Raw genomic sequence first — 25162 nt, 5'->3', positions numbered from 1 at the left:
AAGTGAAGAGGCTGGAAAGCACAATGGATTTCTTATTGGATTCTCAAAAAAGCTACTCCCTATTCTCCAGTATGAGCTAGCATGATCAATAACACTTGAAGGGTTGAGACTTGAATTGGAGAGACTCTAGCAGAGGCTGAATAGAACGGCTTTCCTCTGTACCCCTACTTTACCCCACTTCTTGCTCTCTGATTCCCTGAAACAAGGCATTTCACTAGTACCCTGAAGCTGTCCCTCGACCTTTGAAAAGATAAATGCTCCAGCTCTGTAGGAAACACTGGGCTCAGGTGTCTGATAATGAAATCTGCTTCCTAGTCTTTGCTCAGTTTGAATTGAGACATCCCATGAGAAGCTGAGAGTAGTAATTGTGCGTTAAAATCTCCCTTGCTATACCTTTGACCAACATCTTCCCCCATCCCCTCCCACCCACATCCCCTGGCAACTACCCTTCTACTCTGTTTCTATGCATTCAGTTTTTTCAAGGTTCCACATATGAGTGAGATCATACAGTATTTGTTTTTTCTCTGTCTGGCTTATTTCACTTGGCATAATGCCTGCCAAGTTCATCCATGTCATCTCATTTCACAATGTATACGTCTAACAAATCATCACATGCTGTACACTTTAAAATGTACACAATTTTATTTGTTAATTATACCTCAATAAAACTGGGAAAAAAATAAAAGCTGCCTTGCTTTATTCCCCAGCCACTCACATTTTCTGGACTTACCAAGCACGTTCACTTCTCTGTGGTTTTGTTCATAACAATTTTCAGTATCCAAAAGACTTTATCTTCCCTCTGCCCTTAGAAGTAGGGAGGGACTGAGATACGTCAGTATGTGAAAGCCCAGAAAAAGCGTTTGCGCAAGGAGTTCAAAGATGTAAAGAATTACTGAGGGTCAAAGAGGAGCTTCGAGGAGTTCACCTTCTAGAAACTAATTTACCAACATAATTAATCTGAGTTCCAAGGCAAAACTTTTTGGTAAACTAATAGTACAGAACATGACATCTATTTATTTTACTTAAATCTGTCTAGACATTCTGGAAAAAGTATGGTGCAAACCTTTAGTGATTCATCATTGCCTCTCCCATCTGTTTTTGCATATATCCATAAAGATGTACTCATTAAAGGGTTCCATATCAACACAGATATCCTTGAATTCTGAGAATCAACTTTATAATGAGATAGGTTTTACTGACAGCAGATTGTCCTCCCACATTTTCATTGCATCTAAATACTATATACATATTTCAGCTTTCAAGTTCATTGTAGTCACTGATTAAATGGGTAACAAATAAAGGTAACAGGATTTTCAAATTTATCCTGTTAATAGTTTAAAGGAAGTAGGTCAGCTGGAATTAGAATGAGGCACCGCTGAACTAAATGTGAGGCCTGAAGAACTATAGCAGAAAAGGGACAGTTTTCAATTCACCCTAAGAGGTGTAAAAGCAAAATGAAAGTTTATATTTTAAGGCATAGGGACAAGATGAATTTTCAATAGAATAATATGAACAGATACAGCTTAAGTACTTTATAGAGAATCCATTTAAACTCACAAGTCCACAAAATAGTAGATATTTGTCTAGAATGACATAATCTTACTAATTTCTGCATAGGGAAACCCTGTAGCTAAGATAAGGGAAAGCCACCATCAAGATCATGGGAAATTGGGAAAAACTGAGAAATGGTCACAGAGCAGAGAAGAGAGGGGAGGCAAAATTCAACTGAATGCACTTTGGTACCCTGAATCAGACACTGGAATAGAAAGATTACATTAATAGAAAACCTGGGGAAATCTGAATAAAGTCTGGAGTTTAGTCAATAGTAATGACGTGTGATTCCAGTTTCTTGCTTTTGACAAATCTACCAGGGTAATATAAGATGTTAACAGTGGGGAGAACGGGGTGAAAGGTAATATAGGAACTCTTTGTACTATTAATACCTTTGCAACTTTTCTGTAAATCTAAAATTATTTCACAATAAAAAGTTTGTTTAACAGCAACAACAGGCCAGGCTCACACCTGTAAATCTAGCACTTTGGGAGGCCGAGACAGGTGGATCACCTGAAGTCAGGAGTTCAAAACCAGCCTGGACATGGTGAAACCCCGTCTCTACTAAAAATACACAAAAAAATTAGCTGGGTGTGATGGCAGGCACCTGTAATACCAGTTACTTGGGAGGCTGAGGCAGGAGAATCACTTGAACCTGGGAGGCAGAGGTTGCAATGAGCCTAGATCGCACCATTGCACTCCAGCCTGGGCAACAAGAGTAAAACTCTGTCTCAAAAAACAACAAAACAAAACAAAACAAAACAACACCAAAATCCCCATCAAACAAGAAACTTTGTTTGACTTAATGTCCTAGAATTCAAAGGTTTCCATGTAACAATAATCAACTCTCCTTATCTTAAAATGCCCCTGCTCCTTTATCCATATTCTTTTATAAACTGAACTCATGCATAAATGCAGCCAGGTTTTCAGTGCAACACACCTGACTGCTCTCTTCAAGTGCACAGCTCTGTAGTGTCAATGAACATATTAGTTTGTGTCCTAAACCCTGTTGCAACTAATTTCCGCAAGTCCCTGCCAGGTTATTCCACTGTAGATCTTTATTGGCAATTTTCAAAACATAGCTGCGACTTACAAGTGATGACATTTGAGCGTTCTGGAGCATAAGCTGCATCTGCTGGGCGAACATGGCTGCGGCAGTCTTCTGTTGAATCAGATTGTTCCGCCCATTAATCTCCAGCTGCGTTTTTAAGTGTGGAGGAGGGTGAAGGTACTTGCAGTTCTCTCGAGTACACCGACCCTAACAATGAAGAATGGGGAAAATATTTAATTAAAACTATACACAAATAGATAAATTTTGGACTCCATTATCTGGGGACAATCTAAGCTCCAAAACTCTTCATCTTGAATCCACATAAGGCGAGAAATACCCTGAAATTCACTGACAGTCTGTTAATGAAATAATAAATCCCTATGCCCGGCAGCCATTTTGTTCTTTAGGTTCCGGAGACAATGGCCTTAGATCACTTGCATGATGGAGACCAAAGTGTATTTTGGAACCTCAGCTAATTGAATGTTTTTTATTGATGTTAAGCACTTTCAAGACAGGATAGTGTGTCAGGTCCGTGGAATCAAACATGCTTTTGGTGTCACCTAAATGCTGGCATGGCCGCTGATTATGGTGTTTACTATGTAGCAGCAAAGGATGTCACTGGACTAGTTGTTGATCACATTGTCACAATGTGACCCATTACTGTGTTTAACTCACGAGCAGTATACAAAGAAGCTAATGATTCTCTCTTATTTGGATTACTAGGTCCACCATAAACCTTTTAAGAAAGCACAACTGCAAACAATTCTATTTCCCATAGATGCTAAGATTCTTTATAGTACATGAGGTTATTGGGGGAGGGGAAGGTGGGGAGCAAAGGGGCAACTTTTTTTTGGACCAAAGAGTGCAAGCTGCTAGGCCACCTGAATTCCCAAGAGAAAAATGAGTTTGTTCACCAAATGTTTTCATTCAACACATGCTATGTGCAGTTTCCTTATTTATGATGCCTACACAGTTTATGCAATGGCTTCTCCATTGTTTAGTTGTTATTAAAACATTCCTATAATGTCATTGAGAATCAAGATGTGTCCTTCAAAACTTTTCTAGAGCTACATATAATGCAAACCCAGATGCACTGCAACTGCTCTTTTTAAATATTAGATCACTAGGACAAGGTGGCTCTATTGTTTTACCTCCTCTGTCAAGAAGCTGAGTATAACTTAAAAGTCAGTGTGAGAGATTAAAAGACACATCATTGTTTTCTGTCGAGTTTGTCTTTTTGTTTTTCCCATTGCTCAATTTACATTTAATTAAATTAAAATGATTTACAAAATCAAATGCTATCTTAGTTTTATGTACTTCTGTATTTCTATGCAAATCTTGGAGAAAGAATAATTTATTGGTAGTATGAGTTAAGAATCATGTTAACCTAATCCTCCTAAATTCTTAAAAGTAGCCTAGGAATAGCTACACAATTTCAACATATATAATGAGTATAAGCAGACCCCTGTGTATGCTAAATCACAATAATGGGGGTCTTTTCCCCATAAATGTACCCCTAAGAGAAACCATAAGCTTCTTTTTACACCCACCAACGTGATGCAAGGCAGAAAGTCACAAGGATCTTCAGTTCCTAGATTCTCCACTGTCCATCTACATAACTGAGGTGATCCAGCTCAGAATTAACAGCTGATGGAGGCAGTGGCACTTGGTGACTTCCACAGCCAAGCATTCTAGTTTATACTTCTACTTCAGGGTTTCTCTTCCTCCTCCCACACCCTAACATTAAAGATTTCCCCAAGGCCCTGTTCTAAATCCTCTTGCTCTCCTCTCTAATCTCTTTTCCCTGGAGAGACTAAGTTGTCTCAAAGTTCCATCTATTTGTACAATTGCTCGGATCTTAAATCTCTATCTCTACCCCTGACCTCTCTTCTGAATTTCAGTCTTTTGTTTTGTTTTGTTTTTTTTAACCAATTGCAGCTGCATTTGGAGACCCTGCTGCCTAACCAGGTCTAAATAACTTACTACTGACCTTCCTTCTCATTTGACTATTTTTCATCTTGCTGCATACTCCCGGTTAGGGCCACCACTCTAATTCCTGTGCTTTGGGGTAGTTAGACAGCAGTAGTGGGAAAACAAATTAGGCAGCTCAGCAGTATTGCTTAAGGATTACAGAGCCACCTAGATAGCTTGTTTAGACAATTAGCATACATAAGCATGGAACACAATTTGTAACTCCACTGCAAAAAAAAAAAAAAAAACTATATAATTAAGACTGTCTTTCATATTCAGGAATTCCAAACATTAGATAAGTTAAAGAAAAGAAAGAAAAAAGAATAATTGGAATTTCACCATTTGTTACAACTGAGTTTTAATATCATCTACATTGAATGTAATCAGACAGAGAAGAAGAAAGGGAGGGAGAGAACACACTGTATTTGGCACATTTCCTGCCAATATACAGATAAAGAAGTGAACATGCCTTTGTGCTTTTATATCACTATCCTTTACATAAAGTAACTTATCTTAAGCTTTTTCTTGGGAAATAATGACAGTTTAGCAGAGCAAAAGCAGTACACAGAAATAGAAAAAAAGAGAATTACACTTTAAAAAATTATATCAAGTTGGGCTATAAAACTAAAGTATGGAATATGAGGCAGCATGAAATTTAAAGAAACTTATTCATCTTAGTTATGAGATTTTACTTGATTTATAAAGCTTCTATTTTGAATGACAGAATCCATAATTTAATTCTATAACAATGCAAATGCATAGCAACACCACCTTACCAGAGACTGCTGCTTATGTTCCAGAAAGCTTATAAAATAAAATAAAAATCTGCATTCTCTATCCAAACAATAGATGAGGAGACCAAGTAATTTAATATCTATATTATCCATGGAATACAACATTTCAAAAGAAAACTATGCCCCTGTTTTTTTCAAAACGACATTAGAACTCAGGATAATATATTTATACGCACAACACTTGGTGATAATAAATCTCGTCTACATAGCATTCATTCTTCAAGAGGCCCAAACGTAATTATAGGCCAAAATACTTTAATTGGTGTTTGGGAGAGAACAAACTTGGTTTTTGACATCTGTTAACACTTGTTTTTTAATCCTTGTATAGAATTAAGGCTTTGGTAAGGCATGTAAGGTTGGGATGGAGTGGGGATTAGGGAGGGACTGTCCCAGTGGAGGAGGCAATCATCTATTGTTTTTGTCCTTTGGAAAATCGATGACTCTGTACTAGGAAAGTTCCAATGATTTCTGTAGGCCACCTAAGCACTCTGAGTGGGCCACAAGGTACCTATCACATTGGGTCTATAACAGTTTGGTGTGATAGCCCAGCAGCCATCTTGGCTCTGAAAATTCACCCTTCATGTTTCCCTAGCCAAGTCAATGGTGTCCCAAGTCCTCCTTCTTCCAATCTAGACCCACAGGTTCAGAGTTGGCACACACTAGTGCAAAGTATCAGACCAAGTCTTAAAAGACTCTGTAAATGTACCTACGACAGTCGCCATCCTCTGGCAGAGCAGGCTACATACTAAAATCAGCAGCTAAGGGGAGTCAAGACATGAAAATTAACTCTCTCTCTCCCCGCCCCGCCATGTACACTGAAAATTAAAGAAACATTGAAGAGATTAGAGTGCAAGCTCATTTATGCTTGCCTCAATTTCCCTCCTTTTCCATTTCCTTTTGGACTTAAAAAACATGTCTTTCACTGTGTTACTGAGTTAAGAAAATAGCAAAGTGATTCAATAGGAAAGCGATTCTCTGCTGAAATAAGTGCTACTACACCTATGAATCATACGAATCTTCTAACTCCCCTTTCCCATCTACTGTCTTTGAAAAATGCACTCAAAAAGCAGCAAGCAGGGGGATAAAATAGCCGATGACATTTCTGAAGTACATCTGCATCAAGAAGTTGATGACAGACAAAGGGATACGTTGCAGAACATTTATAAAGCCTCCCAAATTCAATCTATTACCTTTTTCCTACCTTCAGGCTTCTCCCAAATGAATACAAAGCCTTTGACTAAGAGAGAAAAGTCTCATTGTAGAGATTCAAATCCCACCTATGTCTAGGGAGTTATGAGAGTCAGTCTGTCAGACACAAGACTTCCCAGGCACTGGGTGATAGAAAAACCCTGTGAAATGTACTTTACGTTCATGAGAAAAAGCCCTACCATACATCAGAATAAGAAAAGGAACCTGGGAGTCTGCAAATTACCCTTTGTCAGCCACAGTATCTTAAGAGAAACAGCTGTTTGCAGAATGACTTGCTTCTTCAAATACATATGGAGTTAGAGAGAGAAAAAAAAAAACCCTAAATATCCTCTCTCAAATACAATTATAACTGGATTATTTTTCAAATACATAATCTCACTGATCTGCTAGACTGCCAACAGTTAAATGTTAAATCAAGGCACCCAACAGATGATTTGTTCTATGAAGAAAAATGTTGTTGCTCCATTTTAATCATCATGTATTAAATGAAAGAATTCTGACGATAGTGCCCCACTGTAACATACTTACATGCGTAGACATGGCTTCTCAGAGGAAGTAACAGTGATTTCAGAATTACAAATCATATGTACCAATTTGGCTAGTTCCTGCAAGCATCACATTTATTAAAGCTAGGAAAAACCTGAGTCAAGATCAACATACAATGAGTTATTAGCCAGATATCAGCATTCTACTGGCAAATTTCTCACTTTCTTCCTCTTAGAATTCCGTCTTTACAAAAATGGATAATCTGCATCATTTTCTCCTCCAAATAATGTATCATCTATAAATATTGATATAAATGCACAAAGAGCAGCCTTAAAATTCTGCATACAACTTTTAAGTTAAATGTGAGATGCAGGCAAGAAATTTAGAGGGAAAAGTCTTTGATAAACCATTTCTTAAATATAATGAAGGCAAAATTAATGAGGCTGAACGTCGACCCCTATGGAGAGGGCCAGCCAAGTACCCCCTACCATTGCAGCCAGCACTGTACCCACCTTCTTCATGCTGTCCCAACTCTGTTTTCTTGACACATCCCATACACACATACACAGGGCAATGACTTTGGTGCAAACCAGATAATAAGTTTGAATAGGCAAGAAGCTGGGGGGAGAGCAGAAGAATTTTCTTGCCTATCTGTCTCCAGAGAACTTTCACATTTTGATCTCCCAATGACAAAGGGAGTACTGGGCTCAACAATCACACTTTCGTTCTGAAATAGCCCACTAAGATAATTTGATTCCCAGGATGGAAACAGTTTAGGGCTGAATCGGATTGTAGGGAACATCTTGTGCACCTTTATCTTACAGAGAATGTGAAGGCCAAAGGGGTGAGGTGAATTGTCCTGATTCATAAGCAGCTCAGTAAGCACATAAGCCAAGTTTCCAGACTTTCACTACCCAATATGGATTCTCAGTTCAAATGACTTTTCCTCTGTAAAGATTTTCCTGGAACCATCTCCCCACTCCTACCTCCATTTATCTCTCCCTTCTTTGTGCTCCCAACTGCACCTTGTACTCAGTTTTATTGTAGCTCTTATTGCTGTGTATGTCGATAAATTGTTTGCATGCTTGTCTCCTCTATTAGATTTTGAGTATGTATAACGGCAGAACTACATCTTCCTCCACTTTCAATCTCCAGGGATGTGTGTGTGTGCCTGATGAATAGTCGTCCCGCCATACACGTTTTTTGAACTTTGTGAGAATAATTTTAAAGGGCATAACACTAAGTCTGCCTTAGAAGCCTAAGTGCTTCTCTTGTTATTTTCTTTCACAAGTTCTTTCTTCTCCCTCCAAGAAGAGAACAATAGTCAACACACGACTGAGGCTGCTCCTGGTTGTCTATTCCAAATGAACCGTTATTCTATTCAGGTCCAGAAAATAGCTAGTTCCTAACTTTTTTTTTTCCTATGAATATAGACCCTGAGGAATATGTGACCATTACAGCTGAAACATCCTGATAATTTAGTATAACTTAACCAGAAGTGACATGAATCCATGAGGCCCACAGACACAAACTCTGGTCTGATTCCTAGGGGTCTCTGGCCACAAAGGCCCTCAGGATATAGGGCCCCACCGGACGAATAAAGGAGCCAGCAGCAGATCCATATCTAATCAGCACCTGGGCCTGCCCAGGAGGGCCCTGCATTTCCAGGGTCAGTTTAGAAAAAAACTGCGTTCTCCAACTGCCCCACCCCCATCCTGAATTTCTCTGAACAAGCCGCAAGTCAAATTCCCTGAAGCTACTAAGACAAAGGTGGCTTTAGGAAAATCACAGCAGGTGGGGCCTTCTTGTGGCTCTCTAATGCATATGCCTTCTTACAAGAAAAATGTTTGCGGCTTTCCTTCATGACCCACGCTTAGCTTTGTTTACGTTAAACATTTATTTTCAAATGATCATGAGCTTGATCTTTTTCTCAGAAATTTTTTGAACAGCAAATAACACTAAAAATCCCAGAAGCTGTTCACCGTGAAAGCAAGCCTGCCTCACTAATAACCCAAATCTACTTCCTGCCCTATTCCACCCCACTTACACACTTTTTACCTCGGTTCTCATCGAATACTGTCCATCGCTGTAGAAAAATATTAACAGAATGGTCAATAATAAGCTCATCAAAAATGCATCATCTATTTACAAACCAGCCAACCAGAATAAAATTAAAACCCAAACACAACGAAGCACATTGGTACCAAGTTATCAAAAGTCAGAAGGCATTCCTGATGCAAAGTATTCCTAGACGCTGTCTTTAGAGCAGCTGATAGCTGCCAACATAAACTGTCATCAAGAATGGAAAAAAAGGGAGAGAAAAAGTAATGGTACTGAATTTGTTACTCCAAGAAATAAAACACACATAAAATCATATAATTTCAAACATCTCCTTCTACACAGACTTCATTAAGAACATGAGGTGTTTCTCTCTGACCCATTAGTCAAATCTCCTGGTCCTAGGCTTCTTTACCTCCTTTTTCTGGACACCTCATCCACTCACTTGCCACAACGATTTACAAGTCAGGACAAACAGGGTACCAGCTGCTTGCCCCCTTTATTCCCCAGCTAGGGCTTCTGCTTAGGATCCTCTCTAGAGATGCTAGGTTTATCAAATAAATATGCAAGACTCCCAGGTAAATTTGAATTACAGATAAACAGTGAATTTTTTTTTTTTTTTAGTATAAGTATGCCCCATACAATATGTTATCTGGCAGCCCTCTCCCGCTCTATTCTTCTGCCTTGATGACTTGAGCTCAATAAAGGCAAATCCTTGAAAACCCATTTTACCTCTTTACCTTAAGATTCTTAGCAGCCCTCTCCATGGAATCAGCCCAGGCTCTCCCAGGCCTTCATTTGCCCAGAGTAAAGTAGAAGGCACTCTCAGCCCCAGCTTACCTGATCAGCTGCAAGGAAATTTAAGGAAGTTGACTGTTGGAGACAGCAATTTTTGATCCATAGCTCCTCCCACCAAAAGCTTCACACGGCTCGCTACCCTGGCAGCCACTCCACCTTCCCACCCACCGGTGGCGCAACAGTATATTTAAATACCCTCGATGTCCCCTGGAGCTCCCCCTTTAGGCTAGGATGAAGAGGGGGATGGTGTGTGACCAACACCTGCCTAACCCGTAACTCCGATTTTACAGAACAGATTTTTGAGTATATGAGGTGTTACATAAAGATGAGGCTTTTAAGTTTTTAAGGTTTTTATTTGTGTGTGCAGAGGTGAGGGGTGGTTAATCTTTTTTTTTTTTTCCCCTTCAGCCCTGTCTTTGGAATACTCAAATTCGAGTAAAAGTCAATCATTAAAGTGCAGGGAAATAACTGCTTAGCATCATGTTTCTAAACGCACACATAAGCGCTATAAAGGTACAGATTCACAGCATGCAGATGAATAGCCATTATTTGCATAGATATCTTTTTCAGTCAATACTTGATTACTTACATTAAAAGAGAGCGCAAAGTAGAGAGGTATGGCTAATTCTAATGAACCAAATAATATATTCAAGAAAAATGGCAATCCATAATAGCCTCACATTACAATCGTGAACATTTAAGCAATTGCCAGACACAGTCCTGAATTTATTTTTTCAGTAAGAATGCAGACTCTTTCATTGGAATGATCAAAGATTAAGAATTAGTAAGGTCAGAAGTAGTAAAATTGTACTGCTCTGGGGAAGTTTATATGTTTACGGATATGTCATAGGAAGATCAAATAGTAAAGCTGGAAAGGCTCTTAGAGATCATTTAGTCCAGCATTTGCCAGAGTGTGTACCACAGACAACTAATACCAAGAGAGGAACCTCAAACGCTGGGTTCACTGGTCAATTAGGTATAAGAAATGTCACTTTATATTCCTCGCTTGTAGGCTGACAATACACAAGAGTATGATAAAGGCTCTCACATGTCCTAAAGTAAAGAAACCTGGTTACCTTTGTTAACCCAGCATTTCCCAACATTGTTTAACTCACAAACCATCCCCCCTTTTTTCAACATATTACCGTTAACATCTCTCTTTAGTACACCCTTAGGAAAATACTGATCTAATCCAACTTCCTCATTCTATAGGTAAAGAAACTAAAGCTTAAACCAAGTTGTATGGTGTTTTACAGGTCAAGTTAGTTTTCCTTCGTATTTTCATTTTGATTTCTCTCTTAAATAGAAAAATAGAGTGAACTCCCCACAAATGGCTCTTCTGTTGAAATGCCATTTTTGCCCACCCCGATCTCCCAAGAGCTAACAAGATGGATATTTTCCTATTATTTCAAAGTAACATCCCACAATCATCTTCCCAACACCCCTTTTCAAAGCTGTAAGTTTCGTCAGATCTTTCCAAATGGTTGCTGTGGCTTTCTTCTTTCATTTGAAGGCTTTAGTCAAGGAACTTCTGAAATAAGAACGTCAAGCATTCTCTGCCTAACTGGCTTTCCTACATTGTGACTTCTGCCCCTTGAAACCATGCTAATTATTTTAGGCTTTCCATGACTTAAGGGTCTCAAGTGAGTTTTCGCTGTCCTGAAACCTGGGAAGTCAGAAGGTATTGGGCAATCTCCTCACCTCAAATGGTTTTAGTTTTGCACCAACCTTAAACCTTGGGGTTTCCACTTGGCAAAATTAAATTTCCTGTCTCTAAGTAAAATGAAAAGTTTCAAAGAAGAATTTAATTTGCAAAAATATCTTACAAATTTATGAAGAGTATAAGGTGAGAAAGGCACTGATTATTGTTCAGATTTAAACAATTTATCTTTGCAGGGCTCAGTATGCGGCTCAGAATAAATTAAATAATTATGTCTTTATAGCCAGCCACATATCTCGCCACTCAAACTTTATTTAAAGGGTAGATATAGCTATTGATTTACCTCTGCATTTTGAAATTAGCAGTACAAAGATGAAAATCAGTTCCTCTTTTGTTAAACATGAATCTTCTTTCAGATAAAGAAATGTAAAACATGGTATCAAAATGATTGTTTGCAGGGTGAATTAGTCTGTGTGAAATTATGTTTCAATCCCCCAATGAGGCCAAATGTCTCCACTTTATAATAAGCATTTTCCTCACACTCCTACCCTACTACCAACCTAACACCAAAAATGGAATTTCCACGCAGAAAGTTTTTACTTGGTGACATGGACTGCCATTAAAATACTTTTGAGGCATGGACTAAGTTTATATTTTGTTAGGGAAAGTATACATTTCATCACCAAAAGTTCTACTGAAACCTTTGTGCCAAGTTGTTATTAAAATTGTAGCAAAGTAGGCAACTGTTGGTGAGAATGTAAATTAGCACAGCCACTGGAAAAAAAAAAAAAAAACAGTATGGAGGTTCTCCAAAAAACTAAAAATAGAACTATGATATGATCCAGCAATCCCACTGCTGGGTATCTGTCCTAAAGAAAGGAAAACAGTATTTCAAAGAGATGCGCCCCTGTGTTTATTACAGTATTATTCACAATGACCCAGATATGGAATCAATTTAAGTTTCCATCAACGGAAGAATGGATAAAGAACATGTGGTACATATACACAATTGAATATTATTGAACCATAAAGAAGAACAAAATCCTGTCATTTGCAACAGCATGATTGGAACTGGAGAACATTATGTTAAGTGAAATACGCCAGGCACAGAAAGATCAATACTGCTCATATGCGAGAGAAAAAAACAAAACAAAAACCCACTGAACCCATAGAGACAGAGAGTGGAATGATCTCATTGCCAGAGGCTAGAAAGGGTAGTTAGCAAGGGCTTATAAGGAGGGGATGGTTAATGGGTAAAAAATACAGTTAGATAGAAGGAATAAGGTCTAGTATTCAGTAGCACAATAGGGTGACTACAGTTAATAACAATTTATTGTATATTTTAAAATAACTAAAAAAGTAGGATTGGAATGTTCCTAACACAAAGAAATGATAAAGGTTTGAGGTGATAGATATCCCAATTACCCTGATTTGATCATTACGCATTGTATGCCTGTATCAAAATATCACATGTATCCCACAAATATGCACAACTATTATGTTCCCATAATAATTACTAATTAAAAATAAAACACAATTGTATGAGGTTTAGAGTATCAGGCATATGCCCAGGGAAAATTCCAAACTCTAAATGTATCATGTATTTAAGTGGCATTTTTAGCCAAATGATTCTTTTAAAAAGTATCTGAAAATTAGGCCAACTTACTGTTTATTTTTGTTCTACAGACACGAAAACAAGGTATTGATACAAATGCTTTCTCTTCTAAAAATAAAGATCTATTCTGCCTGGCATGAATATCTACCAAGTATGTTAAGTTTCATCCAAAATGTAACTTTCATTTGGGATGAAATGTTTCAGATATGTGAACACAATTGACAAAGCTCTAAAGAAACTGCTGAGATTATTTTTCTTTTTCTTTCTCTCTCTCTCTTTCATATATGTGTGTGTCTTAAAATGTTCCTCTCACAAATTTAGTAAATACTGCAACCTTAATTAAGCTCACCTTCTGCTTCCAGTGAGCAGTTAATATTTAATGATGATGAAACTGTTCCCAGTATTTAAAGAACTAAACAAGGCCCTCCACAAACAATGTAACTAGAAATGGGGTTAAAGAAAATAGTGATAAAGGGAGGCTTTTTGCTTTAAAATAAATCAATGCCTCAACCATAAATGTCTCATGGTCTTACAGAGAAGAAGTTGAAATATGACCACTACCAAAGGATGCATATCTCCACACCCAGAACAAGAAAAAAATAAAGCAAAGAACAGAGAGTTAATTAGTTAGCTTCAAAATCTATGAACTGTACTCCCTTAGTCAATTTAAACAGCTGGAATAAGACTTATTAAAAGAGTAGTACACGTCTAAGGATGTAGTGTTCATTAAAAATGTGCATCCTTTATATTAAGCACAAAAAGATTTCTGGGGTCATTCAGGCCATGGTGATATTCTAGTCAGTGCCTTTTAATTAGCAGAATCCTTATTTTGGTGAGGAAAAATAAATAAAATAAATCTACTCTAGCTCCATTGTGCTTTCCCTCAAAATCAAGATAAAATTAGAAAACTTCAGAAAACATGTCTTTCTGAAAAAAAAGTCAGTTTATGTCTGTTATATAAGGTAAATCAAATTCCATTCTCAAAGATTTTGACAAAGTGGATAGAACGAAAGAAACTACGTAGTGTAAAACATCAGTGCGCTAATCTTTTACACTCATCTTTCTACTAAAGATAACTAGTCTATTAATTTGGTTTTACATTGTTTCATGTTTTGCATTGACTTGGTATACTAGACTCTTGCATATAAGGTCAAATGACCCTTTTGATGTTAACTAATTCAGATCACTTATGAATAAGCTGCAGATATTTGTATATACAGCTTTAGCTCATGTTACTTGGCATGAGACAATTGTTGATACACATTTAGACACCAGGTTGAGGCCCCTGTAAAATTATATTTTCTATTAATATCATGAAAGTAGTCATAAAACATAAACTAATTTTAAAAACAAAACTAGTCATAAAAAACCAAAACTAATTGGAGAGATTTTTAGAATACTGTAAACTGGTTTCAATTTTTTCACACCATGTCTACCTGAATATTAATGGCTAACTTTATTGTGGATTTACCACATGCCAGGCATTGTTCAAAGTGCTTTATATGCATTATCTCATTTAATCTTTGCAATTGAGGAAACAGGGGCACTGAGAAGTGAAAAAGCATGCTCAAGCTGACATAACTAATAAGCAGCAGAGCTGGGATTTGAACCTGTGTGCTCTGTGTCCAGAGCTCATACTCAATCAGGATACTTTGCTTCATAATACTGTGACAGTTCTAAATAGAGGAACGAGCTGGTTCAAATATTTATACTGTCTGGGCCACCACTTACCCTCTAAGATTATAACAAAGACTGCATATCAACTGGCTGTTAGGTATGTCCAGACACTAGTTACTAGCCCAAATTTATGGCAAATTTATTTTGTTCAAAACCCAGGGATCTTGAATGACTTAAGAATGAATAAGACAAGGCAACTGAAGTGTGTGTGTGTGGTTTTTTTTTTTTTTTTTTTTTAGATAGAGTCTCACTCTGTTGCCCAGGCTGGAGTGCAGTGGCACCATCACAGCTCATTGTAACCTCAACTTCCCCAGGCTGAGGTAATCCTCCCACCTCAGTGTCCCGAGTAGCTGGGACTACAGGTACACACCACCATGCCCAGGTAATTTTTGTATTTTTTATAATGACGGGGTTTACCCGTGTTGGTCTAGAACTCCTGGGCTCAAGCAATCCACCTGCCTCAGCCTCCCAAAGTGCTAGGGATTATAGGTGAGGGCCACTGCACCTGGCCCTAGGTAACCAAATGTTAGAAATAGCCTTCCATAATTCCTGAAGCAGAACAATTAGCATAAACATGTTATCTGTTAACACAGCTTTTTAGTAAATGTTTGCACAGTAGCATTTTGCTAGTTGGTTTGGGAGAAGCAATGTCCAATTATTAGGAGTTGGGTCATGAGGGCTTAAGCATAAACGGCCGTGACTTGACAGAAGTAACAGTCTAGCAATATCCCATGGAGATTGAGAACCGATGGAAGTAGGTCTCAATGAAAGAGGTGGTTTGTGAACTTCATGACTATCATCACCACCCTAAGAGAAGAATCTTTTAAAAACACCATAGTGCCATTCAGAAGCAAGTTTACTCAGATGACAAGTGAGTGCTGTAGGTTTGACACTATCACAAAGCAGAGAAAGTCTCCAAATGATGAGAAAAGATCAACCTTAACACAAAATGGTACAAAGTGTTCTTCTGAAGCATTTCATTCCCCTAAGGACAAAGGCAAATGAGAACGCACATGAACTGCACACACCATTTCACAAAAGACTACCCCACCGAAAGCTCAGTTTCAGAGGTTTTAGTTAAATGACTGTAAAGTAGATATATTTTGAGATACTGCAAAGTGGAGGTGACGATCTGCGGGCCTAGGCACTACGGTTTGACTTTTTCAGTGCTTCAAATGTACAAGTTTTTTTCTTTCTTTTCTTTTCTTTATTGGCAATTTATTTTTGGTTAAGCAAATATTATTCACAAAATAAAACTAAAGGGTTTCAAACACAAATTAATATGTGGCTGCATCATGTAAACATGCCAATAAGATAAACATATCAATTCTATTCTGTGATTTATCATTTAGGTTTCTCCACAGCTTTTTAAAATGAAGGGTTATAGACATTTTGATGATGACAGTAGATAATCTGCCTGTTATATAAAAAGTGAGCTGGGTGCAGTGGCTCACGCCTGTAATCCTAGCACTTTGGGAGGCTGAGGTGGAGGACTGCTTGAGCACAGGAGTTCGAGACCAGCCTGGGCAACATGGTGAAATTCCATCTCTACTAAAAACAAATATACACACACACACAAATTAGCTGGGTGTGGTGGCACATGCCTGCTGTCCTAGCTACTCGGGAGGCTGAGGTGAGAGGATCACCTGAGCCCAGGAGGTTGAGGCTGCAGTGAGTCATTGTTACCAGGTATCCTTGTTCTTAGAGCTTCCAAGATAGTGGTGGGCCACTTCCAAGATGGTGGCAAGCCTCTTGTTCTCTGACCTGGGGTTCTTGGCCTCATGGATTCCAAGGAATGGAATCTTGGGCCATGTGGTGAGTATTCTAGCTCTAATAGAAGCCGTGGATCATGGAAGAGAACCTCGAAACCCAGCGACTAGTTCAGCTTGATTAGGACGAACCTGGGCACTTAGCCATGCAGGAACAATGGCAAGCCTTTAGCCCGACTGGGAGCGGCAATGGGTGCCTCGCTGGACCAGGAGTGCAGCGGACACCCTGCTGGATCTGGAGGGGTGGAAGTCAGCGTTGGGTCTGCGGCGGCGGGTCTGCTACGGCAGCAAACAACAGTGGTGGATGACGAGTGAAAGCTCAGCTCAAGCCATAACAAACACGGACGAGAAGAGTGTGCAGTACCAAGATTTATTAGAGTGAAAACAGAGCTCCCATAAAATGGGAGGGGACCCAAAGGGGGTTGCTGTTGCCAGCTGGAATGCCTGGGTTTATATCCCGATCATTGTCCCTCCCCTGTGCTCTCAGGCGATAGATGATTGGCTATTTCTTTACCTCCTGTTTTTGCCTAATTAGCATTTTAGTGAGCTCTCTTTACTACCTGATTGATCAGGTGTGAGCTAAGTTGCAAGCCCCCTGTTTAAAGGTGGATGTGGTCACCTTCCCAGCTAGGCTTAAGGATTCTTAGTTGGCCTAGGAAATCCAGCTAGTCCTGTCTCTCACCATGATCTTGCCACTGCACTCCAGCCTGGGCAACAGAGTGAGACCCTGTCTCAGAAAAAAAAAAAAAAAAAAGTGACTAGACAACTGAGGATACAGAATCCAAAAGTATACTAATACTTCTAAAGACAATATAATAGGGAAAATAATAACAACAACAAATAAATCCACTGTTATGTGAATTAACTGTTTTGGAAGCAGGTCACAGGCTGTTCATACTCTGTCCTCTAATGTATTTGTTCCCAAGAAGAAATGAATTTAAGTTTTAATAGGAATACAGGATTTTATTAGAAAGAGTATTAAGCTGAGATTCAAGTGGCCTTAATTCTAATTACTTTTAGATCATCAGTAAATTATTTTCCAATTGTGCTAGCTTCTCTAGAAATAATTCCTGCCCCTACATACTTTCTAGGTGCTTTGAAAGAATAAAGGAACAAAGTAAAATTTAGTATGTTTTGGAAGTAAAATCAGTACAAAATGTAAAAAATATATTTTTCTTTATTAGTTCTTTACAACAGAACTAAAATATTTCCCGAGAATTAAGTATAATAACTTTGACAGATTATAACTACTTTAAATCATTTTACTTCCCTAAAAGAGGTAATATATTATCATAGAGTAATTACCAATTATATGAGTAATATAAATTACTATGTGCCTAGGGAGGGAATTTGTATATGTATAATGTTAGGAAACTGAGGACACTTCTCTTATTAGAAATGGATATTACTGTCAAATAGTTGCTGTTCCCACAACTTAGTAGTATTCTAGGTGGAAAGGCAGAGGATAAAGAAGCATATCCAAGTTTTAATTTCATCCTCGTAAATAACTAAAAGTAGAAAAGAATTATTGCTCCTTTTCAAATGGTAATAAGCCAATGCCTACTTAGGAGACTAGTTTATCTAGTCAAGAGACACTCTTTTACCATCACAAGCTTCTTTAAGATTTAGCATAACGAACATCCACTTTAAAATCATAATGAATAAAACATTCAAAGTCATTTGTATTATATAAAAAAGCATGGAGCATCACACTGTAGTTGGTACTATTTTTATTCTAATTTGGCCATGGGTACTGTTATATTTTACTTATAACATATATTAAAATGATAACAAGAAACCAGGCAAGTCATTTTTTCCTGGTAAGTTAGAAAGACAAAGTCAAATAAGAGACTATAAAAGATGTTAATGGTGCTTAAAATATTTTTAAACAATTATAGCAAAGTGATTTTAAATATCATTTAAATAAATTGGTAAAATAATAAAATCGAATCTCGTTAGAAAACTGTTTATAGATGTTTGAGCCAATTTTTCATTTTTCTGATTTTTCATTTTAATAGGCTAACCTTATGGAAGTGAAGATTGACTCATATAAATGTGAAATGTCCGTGTGTGTGTGTGTGTGTGTATACATACACACACCCTTTTGTTCTCACAGTTGCTACATATGAAAATTTGAAGGTCCACATGTGGCAGCTAGCAACACCTACAATACACCTTTTGGGGTACAAAAAAGTCACTAATCCTTTCAAAGGGTTATAATAGGCAGATAATTAAAATAACTTCATTTCTTTTGGGTTCCACACATTTAGACATCAGCATGATTCTTGCCCAATTACCTGTTATATAATATTCCATAAGTTTCTCTATGCTCCACAAAGACAGGGTTCTATGATCAAAGGATTTAGAGAAATTCTTGGGTTAAACAGAACTAAACTGCACTAACACGCAGTTAACAGAACTAAACTGTCTTTCATGCAATACCTCTCAGAGCCTTTTATCAGCTAAAAAGCATTGTGATGCTCCTTGGAGGGAAAATATAATAGGTCTCCGAAAGAAACATTAGTTTTCCAGAATAGACATCATTTCCCTTCCAACAGATCTGAATATATATCAAGAAAGGGCCGTTTGAACAAGTGGTGAAGAAGGAAGAGGCATTGGAGGAACAAGACAGAGTCCTGAGAATTATGAAGCTTTGAAACATCATCCTTAATTGACACCCTGCTAAACCAATTATCGTTTTCTCTAAACTAATGGTTCCCAAACTTCAGTATTTGCCAGAATTACCAGGAGAGTTTCTTGAAACAGAAAGTGTCAGGCCTCCCCACAGAGTTTCTGATTCAGTAGGTGTGGGTGAGGTGAGAATTTACATTTCTAAATGCATCCAGGTGAAGTTGATGTTGCTAGTCCATCTGCCATACTTTTGAGAACCCCTGCTCTAAGGGAATATTGTCCTATCTGACAATGGATTTAGTTATTTGCTAAGCATTTTCTTATGGTACTGATAATTCAGTTTCCAAAAGGTCATACTGAAGGAATCTGGACACCTTAATTCTACATCTCTGACATCAGTAATTATGTTAGCAGCCACGTAAAAGAAGGCCGGTCTAGGTCATGAAGAAGGATTGGCCTTCTCAAAATCTATTCTACTACTCCTGGGAAACACATTCATTTTCTGTTTACAAAGTAGGGCTACTAGTTATGATGGTAAGTATGTATATGAGAGCTCTGTGTTGTATGTTGCTTACATTTGCTGTATAAACATTTCCAGAGTGTTTTCTAAATGTTTGCTATGTACTCAAATTTGAACGAATAAAGGATTCTTTAAAAACTGCCCCTCAGCTCTCCAATAAACTCACACCTTTACTCACTATAGAAATCCCAATCATTTGAGAACATTACCCCTTCTCCTCACCCCTAAAAAAAAGATACCTAGAAAAAAGACAAGCTAAAAGGAGGAAAATACTTTCCACATCGATTAGGCAAACAATGTAATGCTGACCACAGCATTTCAGCACAGACGATCAAAAGCTTAAGTATCAATAGATTACTAAACTTCAAAACAAGCACTGAATACAAGTTCATCAATTGCACCCTGCAGCGAGGAAGTAAGGAAAAAACACATCTCATACAACCCTTTCTACTTTTTTTCCTAATGAAAAAAAGTGAACATCTAAGGAGTGTCAAGTATTTGTTATTTATTCCTTTCTGTTTTACAAGTAGCCCCAGCTGCATTTGGTTTACTTCTGAGTATCACTGGAAGCCCATTTTAAACTGAGGCCCCCAGTTAACCATACTGGAATTCCTGGAATACATTAACATGTCCAAATGAAAATCACTCAGATAGCCTTATAAGCTGCAAATAAGAAATGCAGAAATGGAATTAGCCCCTTCTCTTGTTGACTTGCTCTCTTACTACTTAGACAATTACATTCTTCCCAAAAGGCTTCGAAATGACCTTCAAGAAAGATATTTTTGCAGTAAGATTATTACAGTAACTGTAAAGACTGATATAATGGGGAAGGTGGAACAATGGAGATAATTGTATCAAAAACTTCAAAATTCTAGACTAAGGTTAATTGCTGCAGCTAAAACTTCAAAATTCTAGACTAAGTTTAATTGCTGCAGCTGGGCCCAAAACATAGCTGTGAGCTTTCTGGCAACCACAGTAAATAGGAAAATGTACTGAATTGCATTTGCTCCTATAGTCTGATAAAAGAAGGCATACTGTTTAATACCTCTCCTGCATAAAAGTAAAAACTTGTGCTAGATACTGTGGAAGAAATGAAAAAGATTATGCCATGGAAACTGCCCACAAGGAGTTTACAAATCTTCTCTCTCCCATAACTACAGAGGCATGAGTAGTTGTGCTGGCGGGGGACCTAGGACTTGACGCCTGCTTGGAGGTTGTGAACAGTAGGGAGATCAAAGGTAACTAGTGGTGCATGTTTAGTGGTGCTGTTGAAAATGAGGAAGAGCAAGTTCCATGGGGAGAATGAAACTTCTCTGGGCCATAATTAATCACAGCTATTCATTTTTGCTTCAATGAAAGCAGAGGAGTTCATAATGAAAAATATGTGATAAAAATGGCACAAATAATTCTCTCTTGGGGGTGGAGGAATCCTACTCTCTTATATTACCCTCTTTTCATGAGTATGTTACTCTATTCATTACACTTTCCTTATGTTTTTGTTACAAATACATTATTATTGGAGCTGAAGTATTTCAGAATGAAAAGCCTTTCTCAATGGGTGTCTCCTAATTGCTTTCTTTCTTCATTCACTCCTTCCCTCCTTTCCTCCTTCCTTCTTTCTCTGACTTGGAAGCAATGCTACTTTTTAAAGGTATTTCTTTAGTGGGACAATAGGAAAATTTGGGGAGAAATAAGTGAAACATGTTTAAATGTTTTATCATTTCAAAGATGAGTAAATGTCACATGCCACTAAAGTGAGGCCTCAAGAATTTGGAAAAAGGGGGAGACAGTCTTGGTTCTGTTTTATCTGTCAGTTGCCTATTAAAATATGCAAGTCACAATTATGGAAATCATTGCCAAATGTTGACACCAGCTGAATGCTGCTAAATATTTAAAAATCATTTTAAGGTTTTTTGTTGTTGTTGAAACACTTTTCTCAAATGTTCCAGACACCTTCCCTGTTTTTGAAAGCAGAGTCAGTTGTCCAAACCTGAATCGTATCTTGGTTACTAAGGATTGCACTAAGACCTAAGGATCGCCTGTTCAGAAAACCAGCAATCACTATCCAGGAATGGAGATGAACATGGAGAAAGTCTAAGAGACTGGGCTGACTATACAAACTCCAAGATACAGTACATGAGCCTAGAGATCCTTTCTTAAACTTCCATGTTGAAATTACTTTCTTATTATTTCTCCCATTTCTTTTAAAAGCATATTGCTTGGACTAAATTACAGTTACTGTGGGTTTTTTTAAGTGTTAATTCATGGGCTCTATTATAATATTTGTCTTTCTATGTTCAAACTTTTTGGACTTTGAAAATGTCATTGTGTATTTAGAACAATAGTTCTTTAATAAACTTTAAATATATATATTTTTGAACTAGGCAGTCACCTTTTTCACAAAATCCCTTTTTGAAGATTATGAGCTCATACTTGATTCAGAATCACCTTATTAGCACTCATTATGCTTCCAAGAATACCTTGATTTGCAAGCTACCCATCTGCTGTAAAATTCAACCTCAAACATTTTAAGACAAAAAATGCTAGACTACTACTACATAATCACACTGATTATTTTAAAAATAACACTTAACAATGGCCACTAAGTAATTTTGTTTTTAAATCCGTATATAAGGTAAAAGCACGCAAAATGTAACAGTTGGGGAGTATCCAACAGCATTTAGCCAAATATCATTTCTATAATGCTAAGGGATGGAATTAAATTTGCAAATATCAGCAATCTGTAGGCCATCAAATCTAGGTTAAAATCTGGTTGAGTGAGGAAAGTTGGCACATGGGTGTATACAATTTTCATCTATATTTGAGTAAAAACTGAACTGGGAGTGAAATTACAACTGTAGATGAAGAGATCTCTGTGTACCTCTCAGTTGAGCCCATATTTATTCTCCCTCTCTCAAAGTGTTTCAACAATCTCATGTTTCATTCAACAAATATTTTTCCAAGTCCTAACATGTACTAGGCACAAAAGATATGATGGTGGACAAGATAGCATCTAATGCAAAACAAAACAAAAAGTATGGCAGACTTTCACTGCAACTTCAAAGAAATCTGATGTTAAGATGAGCACAAGGTCAGTAGGCTGGAGGAAAATATCCACTCCTTTCTACTTAACCATGTAGGATTCATCTGAATCTCAATTCCATCACTAGTTTTTCCTTCCCACCATGACCACCTAATTCAAAACCTTAATATTTCATACCTTCAATACTTCAACAGCTTTCTAAGAGGTACTTCCTCTTGTCAGTCTTTTTTTTTCTATCATTTTTTTTTTTTTTTGCACAAGCTGATGGTGTCATTTCTCATGCTTCAGCCATTCTGACTTAACATTCGACTCCCCAAACATATCACAGTTTTCCCCTTCTATCTTTGCTCAGGTTATCCCCTCTGCCTGGAATACCTTCCTATTCCTTCTTCAAATAACACCTCAAACAGTGTCTCTCCCATGACTGCATCTTCAGCCACCACTGCTGGATATAATCCCAGTCCCTACCTGTGCCCTTGGACTGTTTTAGCTGTTAGTTTGTATCTGGCTTACGGCATATAACACAAGCAACCTCTTACTAAAAGGTCAGGCAAGAACCACGTCTTTCCTAACTTTGTATTCTCCACATTACTGAGCCCAGTGCCTAACAAGTAAGAGATTGCAATAAATGTTTGTTGAATGAATCATTTCTTTGGGGAATTGAATGTACATACAATTCTTAATGGATTTAACAGGACTTTCAGAATTAAATAACCCCTGACATTTATAAAAATCCTTCTAGGAAACCACAACCAAATAGTCTTATAAATTCAGTGCTGCTGCTTGCTCTCAAATGAAGAGAAACAGAGGTAGTAGGATTCCCATGACTTGCTCAAGGCTGCATAAGGAGCCCTTGTTAGAACTGTTATGTGTGACAAAGCAGCATTTTCAGTGTTTATGCCACTTGCTGATAGAACGTTTCATTTCAGATATTTTCAGTGGTTACATCTAGAGTTCACCCAAGAAAAAGGCATTTTCCAAAACTACTTATCAGGCTCCTTTGAAAAATGAGACAATATTCCAAAGTCAAATTCTTCCTACAGTGGGGTACTGGGAGATTAAGGATGGCTATGGTTTTAAAAATTTTTTAGTAACACTGAAGTTAAAACTGAATTTGTTTCTATATAGAACACTGTTTTTGGTTAGTAAAAAAAAGTAAAATAACCAGGAAACTGCAGAAACTCTAGAAATTACATTTTTATAAAAGCTGGAAAAAAATTAAGTTTGTTAAGTGGAACAACTCCTAGGATAGGTATTTGTGAAATATTTAAAACAAGAACACAGAGTACATGGAGCTATTAAAAATCCTCAAATTATTACTTCAGTTTTATTATCTTTCACAAATAGGTGGATGAACAAAGATATTAAGACAGTGTGACAATGTGGTCTTAAAACAATGTGGTTTTTTAAAAATGAGACCTCTAAAAAGTATTTGGAGCTAAGAGATTATTGATACTACAGTGTCATCTACTCACTGTATTTAGACGCATATAAAAGATGGTTAAAGAGTTTAAAGTCACAGAAAAAGGTTTTCTGTTTGCATTTTTGCATGCTAAGACAGAAATCAGAACATTACTACCATTCAGTTAGTTAGCTAACAAATCATGGCTGATACATAGGACATGTCTTGGTTTTTGTCATATTTAATGGAATTAAAGGGAATTTGTCATCTGTAATACATTTATATTACTGTGGACTTTACATTTTCAAATTTTTGTATAGTTTTCAATGTGGAAACTGCCTTCACTGTCCACTATCTACTCATAAGAATATAGGTAGAAGCAAAGCCTAATTTATTTTCTACCAATTTCCAGTGGGTTAAAAAAAATTTGAGCTTCAACAGAAATAAAACTTATTTATGATAGACAAAAATCCAATTTAAAGCATACATTTAAATGCCTATGACCGAGTTATGGCTGCAAAACTGTTTCTAACAGATAGATTCTATAGCCATATCTACTTAACTAAATAACAGATTAGACATGACATTAAGCAATTTTACATAAACTCATCATAAACAAGATACTGAAAAGTGATTTACTCTATCTCTAGATACAACATGGTTCAATCCAAATACTGGAGATTATTTAGAAAATAAAAGGATGAAAAACAAATGGAATTGTTTACTGACTTCAAAGAGAACAGTATCAAGAAAGATGGCAAAAAATGTGAGATAAACTTGTAATGACATCTAGCAGTAAAACTTGACCCTGGGGTGAGAATTGAAGGCACAGAAATAAAAACATTGAAAACCCAAGCAGGACTGCAAATCTGGATTAGACATCAAAAATTTTTAAAAAACCATAAATTTAAGAAACTGAAGACCAAT

The 25162-nt window shown here is 37.3% G+C and overlaps 1 protein-coding gene across 11 annotated transcripts in view; it reads right to left on the bottom strand.

Annotated features, from left to right (window-relative positions):
• The window catches only part of MBNL3 (muscleblind like splicing regulator 3), a 120146-nt gene that overhangs the window by 30579 nt on the left and 64405 nt on the right, over window positions 1–25162 (bottom strand). For 8 of the 11 annotated variants that reach the window (XM_017954382.2, XM_009198269.4, XM_031660759.1 and 5 more), the window contains one exon: window positions 2645–2809. In XM_017954382.2, the coding sequence (XP_017809871.1) occupies window positions 2645–2809 (165 nt within the window). Of the gene's footprint in view, window positions 1–2644; window positions 2810–7574; window positions 8640–9860; window positions 12356–25162 lie in introns of those variants that run through there. The other 3 variants (XM_003918286.5, XM_009198266.4, XM_009198265.4) reach the window with 3 other exon arrangements.

The sequence above is a fragment of the Papio anubis genome, chromosome X (assembly GCF_008728515.1).
Source record: "Papio anubis isolate 15944 chromosome X, Panubis1.0, whole genome shotgun sequence".
Lineage (NCBI taxonomy): Eukaryota > Metazoa > Chordata > Mammalia > Primates > Cercopithecidae > Papio > Papio anubis.
Note: the sequence above shows the minus strand (reverse complement) of the source record. Positions and strands in the feature narration are given on the sequence as shown.